This window comes from Aplysia californica, unplaced genomic scaffold (genome assembly GCF_000002075.1).
Source record: "Aplysia californica isolate F4 #8 unplaced genomic scaffold, AplCal3.0 scaffold01064, whole genome shotgun sequence".
NCBI classification, from domain to species: domain Eukaryota; kingdom Metazoa; phylum Mollusca; class Gastropoda; order Aplysiida; family Aplysiidae; genus Aplysia; species Aplysia californica.
Genome location: NW_004798334.1, coordinates 165,352 through 172,454, shown reverse-complemented (window position 1 = coordinate 172,454; position 7,103 = coordinate 165,352). Strand labels below are relative to the sequence as shown.

Sequence of the window (7,103 nt, the reverse complement as noted above, 5' to 3'; positions counted from 1 at the left end):
GAGGTAGTCAAGGAAACCATCACTGTTGAGTTTGAGAAACCACAGGAAGTGGAGGAAGTTACAGAAATTGTTGAGATTTCTGCTACAGAAGAATCAACAGATGTGACGACTGACCAGCCTGAAGAGGAAATCATTGAGGTGTCTCGTGACACGGTAGTGGTTACTGAGAAACCAGAAGAGTTTGAGGAGGAGGAGGAAGAGGAAGAAGTTCCTCATTTCGAAGAGTCTTTGGAACTGAACATAAATAAACAGAAGGAAGTCGAGTCTCACAAACAAACTGTTACCTTTGATTTCCAGAAACCACAAGAAATTGAGACAGTTACCAAAACATTTGAAATTTCCCAGAAGGCGACGTCCGAAATTCAGTTCGATGTTTCCTCTGAAACTACAGAAACAACGTTTGAAGTTCAGCAACAGCCAGAAGAACAAGTCGAGACAACGGAACAAACTGCAATTTTTGAACAGACCTTCCAGTTTGATGTTAACAAACAGGAAGTGGAAACGACCCAAAGTCACACCACTGCTATTTCCTTTGACATTCAGAAACCACAGGAGGCGGAAGTAATCACTGAGGTCGTAGATATCTCCACTGTTGAAGAAACCACAGAGGTGGAAACTGATCAGCCTCAGGAAGACACAACTGAGGAAACAAAAGAGACCATCACTGTTGAGTTTGAGAAACCACAGGAGGTGGAAGAAGTTGAAGAAACCGTAGAGGAGTCTTCTGTCACAGATAGTGTGGAAGTACATCTCACGGAAGCGGAAGAAGAAGTTTTGGATCGCCAACCAGAGACCGTGACGGTTGAGTTTGAAAAACCCCAAGAAGTTGACGCTGTAAGCGAAGAGGTTGAAATGGTTTTGACAGAGGAATCAACTGACGTTGAAATGAACCAACCGCAAGAAGAAACAATCGAGGAGACGAGAGAGACCTTTGTAGTTGAGAAAGAAAAACCCCAAGAGGTTGGAGAAGTTGAAGAAACGGTTGAGACTTCTACATTTGAAGAAACCATTGAGGTAGAAATCAAGAAACCCGAAGAAGAAGATGTTGAAGTTCAGAAGGAAACTGTGACTGTCGAGTTTGAAAAACCACAAGAGGTGGACGTTGTGAGCGAGGAGGTTGAAATGATCATCGCTACAGAGTCCACTGAGGTTGAGGTGGATCAACCCGAAGAAGAGATTATCGAGGAGACCAGAGAAACCATCGTGGTCGAAGAAGAGAAACCTCAAGATGTGGAGGAGACAGAAGAAACGGTCGAGACCTCCACTTTCGAGGAGACTGTTGAGGTAGAAATCAAGAAACCCGAAGAAGAGGATATTGAAATTCAAAGGGAATCTGTGATTGTAGAATTCGAAAAGCCTCAAGAAGTTGATACTGTCAGCGAAGAGGTTGAAATGGTTTTGACCAAAGAGTCCACAGACATTGAAGTGGATCAACCTGAAGAAGAGATTATCGAGGAGACCAGAGAAACCATCGTGGTCGAAGAAGAGAAACCTCAAGATGTGGAGGAGACAGAGGAAACAGTCGAGACCTCCACTTTCGAAGAGACTGTTGAGGTAGATGTCCAGAAACCTGAAGAAGTAGATGTTGAAACTCAGAAGGAGACTGTCACTGTGGAATTTGAAAAGCCCCAGGAAGTGGAGACAGTGAGCGAAGAGGTTGAAATAATTATGACCACAGAATCCACGGACGTTGAAGTTGACCAGCCGCAAGAGGAAGTCGTTGAGGAAACGAGAGAGACCTTTGTAGTTGAAAAAGAAAAACCTCAAGAGGTTGGAGAAGTTGAAGAAACGGTTGAGACGTCTACTTTTGAAGAAACCATTGAGGTAGAAATCAAGAAACCCGAAGAAGAGGATATTGAAACTCAAAGGGAATCTGTGATTGTAGAATTCGAAAAGCCTCAAGAAGTTGATACTGTCAGCGAAGAGGTTGAAATGGTTTTGACCAAAGAGTCCACAGACATTGAAGTGGATCAACCCGAAGAAGAGATTATCGAGGAGACCAGAGAAACCTTTGTGGTCGAAGAAGAGAAACCTCAAGATGTGGAGGAGACAGAGGAAACAGTTGAGACTTCTACATTTGAAGAAACCATTGAGGTAGAAATCAAGAAACCCGAAGAAGAAGATGTTGAAGTTCAGAAGGAAACTGTGACTGTCGAGTTTGAAAAACCACAAGAGGTGGACGTTGTGAGCGAGGAGGTTGAAATGATCATCGCTACAGAGTCCACTGAGGTTGAGGTGGATCAACCCGAAGAAGAGATTATCGAGGAGACCAGAGAAACCTTTGTGGTCGAAGAAGAGAAACCTCAAGATGTGGAGGAGACAGAGGAAACAGTTGAGACTTCTACATTTGAAGAAACCATTGAGGTAGAAATCAAGAAACCCGAAGAAGAAGATGTTGAAGTTCAGAAGGAAACTGTGACTGTCGAGTTTGAAAAACCACAAGAGGTGGACGTTGTGAGCGAGGAGGTTGAAATGATCATCGCTACAGAGTCCACTGAGGTTGAGGTGGATCAACCCGAAGAAGAGATTATCGAGGAGACCAGAGAAACCATCGTGGTCGAAGAAGAGAAACCTCAAGATGTGGAGGAGACAGAGGAAACAGTTGAGACTTCTACATTTGAAGAAACCATTGAGGTAGAAATCAAGAAACCCGAAGAAGAAGATGTTGAAGTTCAGAAGGAAACTGTGACTGTCGAGTTTGAAAAACCACAAGAGGTGGACGTTGTGAGCGAGGAGGTTGAAATGATCATCGCTACAGAGTCCACTGAGGTTGAGGTGGATCAACCCGAAGAAGAGATTATCGAGGAGACCAGAGAAACCTTTGTGGTCGAAGAAGAGAAACCTCAAGATGTGGAGGAGACAGAGGAAACAGTCGAGACCTCCACTTTCGAAGAGACTGTTGAGGTAGATGTCCAGAAACCTGAAGAAGTAGATGTTGAAACTCAGAAGGAGACTGTCACTGTGGAATTTGAAAAGCCCCAGGAAGTGGAGACAGTCAGCGAAGAGGTTGAGATAGTTATGACCACAGAATCCACGGACGTTGAAGTTGACCAGCCTCAGGAGGAAGTCGTTGAAGAAACGAGAGAGACCTTTGTGGTTGAAGAGGAGAAACCTCAAGAGGTGGAAACTGTTCAAGAAGACGTTGACGTGTCTGAGACCACAGAAACTACAACTGTACATTTCGAAAGAACGGAAGAACAGATCACTGAAGCAATCAAGGAAGAAATTGTCATCGAAGACGAGAAACCCCAAGAAGTTGGAGTTGTGGAAGAAGACTTTGAGATGATTGAAGTGGAAGAAGCTGTCGATGTGGAAACTGAAATCTCCAAAGAAGAAGTTGTTGAAGACACTCGGGACGTGGTGGAGGTGGAGGAAGAACAGCCGTACGGAACTGAGGAATCGTTCGAGTTGGTGGAAACTCCCAGCACGACTGAGGTCGTGGAGGAACAGGAAGTTGAGCACACCACAGAGGAAACGGTTGAAGAGGTGCAGGAGTCTGCCACCCTGGGAGAACAACCGTCGTACGAGGTAGAAGAGGTGGTGTCGGTGACCGAGGAAGCTGAGACTGACGAGATCCCCGAGGACATCTCGGAGGACGTGACTCAGCCGGAGGAAGTGTCCGCGGAGACCGAGGACTTTGTCCTGGTGGATGAGAAACCGCAAGAAGTGATGGAGACTGAGGAGGAAGTCCCTGCATCAGAAGTGGAGGTTACTTCAGAGACCATTGATGAAGAAGTACCGAAAGAAGAAGTGATCGCAGAGACTTTTGAGACTATCGATATCCAACCACAGCAGCCCACAGAGGCCGAGTTCACGGCTCAGACTTCAGAAGAAGAAGTTGAGCCAATTAGTGTTGTCATTGAAGAAGAGAAACCCACCGAGGATATTATTGAGGAGACGGTAGAAACCGTTTCTGTAACGGATAAAACCACGTTCGACGTCGATGTGGAGAAGGCTGACGTTGTCCTGGAAGAGGTTCTAGACGTTCCTGGGGACGTGCAGCCTGCGCAGCCGCAAGAGGAAGTTGTTGAGACAACTGGAGCGGAAGTAACGGTGGACACACAACAGGTGTCTGCTGTAGCTCCTGTGGACGAGGCTCTGGACCAACCAGAGGCCCCAGAAGAAATTTCTGCCGAGCTTGATGTTGTTCAACCTGATGAGTCTGTGGAGGAGGAGAAAGATCTGGCGACTGCCCAGCTCACGGAGGAGAAACCAGTGGAGGAGGCCCCAGAGCAGGAAACCATTGAGGTGTCTGCGGAAATAACGCAAGGAGACGCCCCGCTGGTGGTCACCTCTGTCGTCTCTGAGGAAACTGTTGTCTCTGTCACTGCCGAGGACACCCAGGTGGTGGTGGAAGAATTTCGCCCCGAAGACTCTCACACTGAGGCTGAGCTGGCCATTCCTTCCCAGGAGGCCAGCAGCCCAGTGGAAGCCCAATTAGAGTTGACCGACGAGAAACCTGACGCCCCGGATGTGGACGTGGAGGTCACGATGGACGACAGGAGGGCGCCCGAGTTCTACAAGACCTTGAAGAACATCGAGGTTCTCGAGTCCACTCGCGTGGAGATGGAGGTGTCGTTTTTCGCCAAACCCGCCCCCACAGTCACGTGGTTCATCGATGACGAAGAGTTGGAGTCGACGGAAGACTTCGAGATCACGGTCCGCGAGACGTCCAGCATCCTTGTCATCCCGGAGGTTTTCCCCGAGGATGAGGGCGTGTACAAGGTGGTTCTCATCAATGAGGTCGGTCGTGTTGAATCAACTGCTAGCATCGTCGTCAAACGTAAGTTACACACTGCGGCAAACCCCCGTGGCGACTGCACGTTCTGCCTTTTTTCTTTTTTTTTTTTTGGTGTCGCCTCCGATTTCGTGAGGTTTTTTGTTTGTTTGTTTTTAAATTTAATTAAACATAATATTAACAGTGTAAACGATATTCGTAAATTCATATTCATATAATTTACACAAAGCCTAGTTAGAGACGTATTACTTTTGAAAAGGCAGGTGCTTAAGATTAGCATTCTCTGGTGAATAATATTTAGTAGCCAGCTTTGTTAAGGTGAATGTTGGATAATATGTATATTATTTTTGACATCAGTCATAATATGTATAGTCTAGCTATATTGTTGAGAGCGATCTCAAGAAGCTATCTGTGTAAATGTTATTTTCATGTTGCATTCACTTGTATGTCTGTGTTGCTTTGCTCCTATGTCGGAGCATAATGCTACGTCATGGACCAATGTGCCATCAAAGAGGAATAAATTTGTTTCGTTTTGTTGCCAAAGCATTTGGGTGCGCTGTTTTGACGTGTTTCTGCGTCAGTCTCAATAAACATGTAGCCGAGACCGTGTTGTTGTTCCCGTGCGCCCGTGCCGTTCCCTGTAGTCTGTACTTAAGGCTGGTCTGGTAAGAGTTTCACTCTGGTTGTCCGCAAAATTATACCATACCTCTTATTGGTATAAACATGCTGTTGTTTATAAATAAATGTCCTTCCATTCGGCTTCTTTGTCTCTTTCTTTCTCTCTCCGTTGTTGTTTTCTCTCTCTCTCTCTCTCTCTCTCTCTCTCTCTCTCTCTCTCTCTCTCTCTCTCTCTCTCTCTCCCTCCCTCCCTCTCTCTCTCTCTCTCTCTCTCTCTCTCTCTCTCTCTCTTTCTCTCTCTCTCTCCCTCCCTCCCTCTCTCTCTCTCTCTCTCTCTCTCTCTCTCTCTCTCTCTCTCTCTCTTGTTTCTATGTGCTCTCACTCCCAATCTGTATATATGTGAATATGTATTTGAGTCTCCCTCCCTCACCTGCACACACACTGACACACACACATACACACACACACACACTGACACACACACACACATACACACACACACAAACAAACACGCACACACACACAGTTGTTAGTAAAAGCTGCCCCCACCCGTAAGCTCACAAATACATGTTGTAAGCTGAGAACCCAAGGTTTCAAACTGACTAACGCATTATGGTAACCTATACCCCATCTCTGATCTGTTCCCCACAGCTGCACCCCAAGGCCCTGAAGAGGTCAGCCAAGAGGTCACCGTAGTGAGCCAAGAGGTCACTGAGGTGAGCCAAGAGGTTACCGAGGTGAGCCAAGAAGTTACGGAAGTGACCAAAGAGCTCACTGAGGTGAGCCAAGAGGTGACCTTGGAGACCACTCGCCAACAGATCGTGGAAGAGACCACGTCCCTAGAGGTGCAGTTAGACGTCACACCGGATCAACCAGAAGAAGGTACGGCGACAAGACCAGTCATAATACATGTATTCATTATCAATAGTAATTCACAATAATTTTATAATCATAAAACATGTATTCATTATCAATAGTAATTCACAATAATTGTATAATCATAATACATGTATTCATTATCAATATTAATTCACAATAATTGTATAATCATAATACATGTATTCATTATCAATATTAATTCACCATAATTGTATAATCATAATACATGTATTCATTATCAATATTAATTCACAATAATTGTATAATCATAATACATATATTCATTATCAATATTAATTCACAATAATTTTATAATTTGGGAGGCAAAAATGAGTGACAAAATGAGTTACTTCTTTAGGATTTTAGCCGTATGTAAATTAATGCATCAACTTTATATGTGAAAGTGGTATAGGTTTAACGCCCCTATCAACACTATTAGGTTATTTAAGGGGCGGGATTTCCTAGTTTAACGTCCGTCTCCGATAGGACCGAGCCAAGTGGGAAGTTCGTGTAAAGTGCCTTTCCCAAGGACACAACGTCGGACCGAGCTGAGGCTCGAACCCCCGAACTCGCAATCTCACGATTACGAACTTTATATGTGGAGTTTGTGCAATTTATAAGTGTGAAATAATAAAAGACACGGTAGACTTGAACAAAATGGCGTCAATTGAAAATCTATAAATCTGACCCCAGTGTTGATTTTCGCCCGATATCTCCATTCTTGGATCGCGAGAAGTAACTCATTTTGTCTGCACGCCTCACATTTGATAATTTTTATTATTGCGGAGCCGAGGGGAGAAGCTAAGGTCTTTCTAAACGTTTGACTTAAACTAAACCTGTCTCCCCCCCCCCCAAGTGAATGGTTGGA

At 45.0% G+C, this 7,103-nt stretch overlaps 1 protein-coding gene across 1 annotated transcript in view; it reads left to right on the top strand.

Annotated features, from left to right (window-relative positions):
- Positions 1-7,103, top strand: part of LOC101846321 (titin) — a gene marked incomplete at its 5' end in the record, with an annotated part of 63,900 nt that overhangs the window by 48,439 nt on the left and 8,358 nt on the right. Inside the window, 2 exon segments of the mRNA XM_035973218.1 lie at positions 1-4,783; positions 6,008-6,238. The exon segment at positions 1-4,783 is cut by the window's left edge and continues 1 nt beyond it. Coding sequence (XP_035829111.1) covers positions 1-4,783; positions 6,008-6,238 — 5,014 coding nt within the window.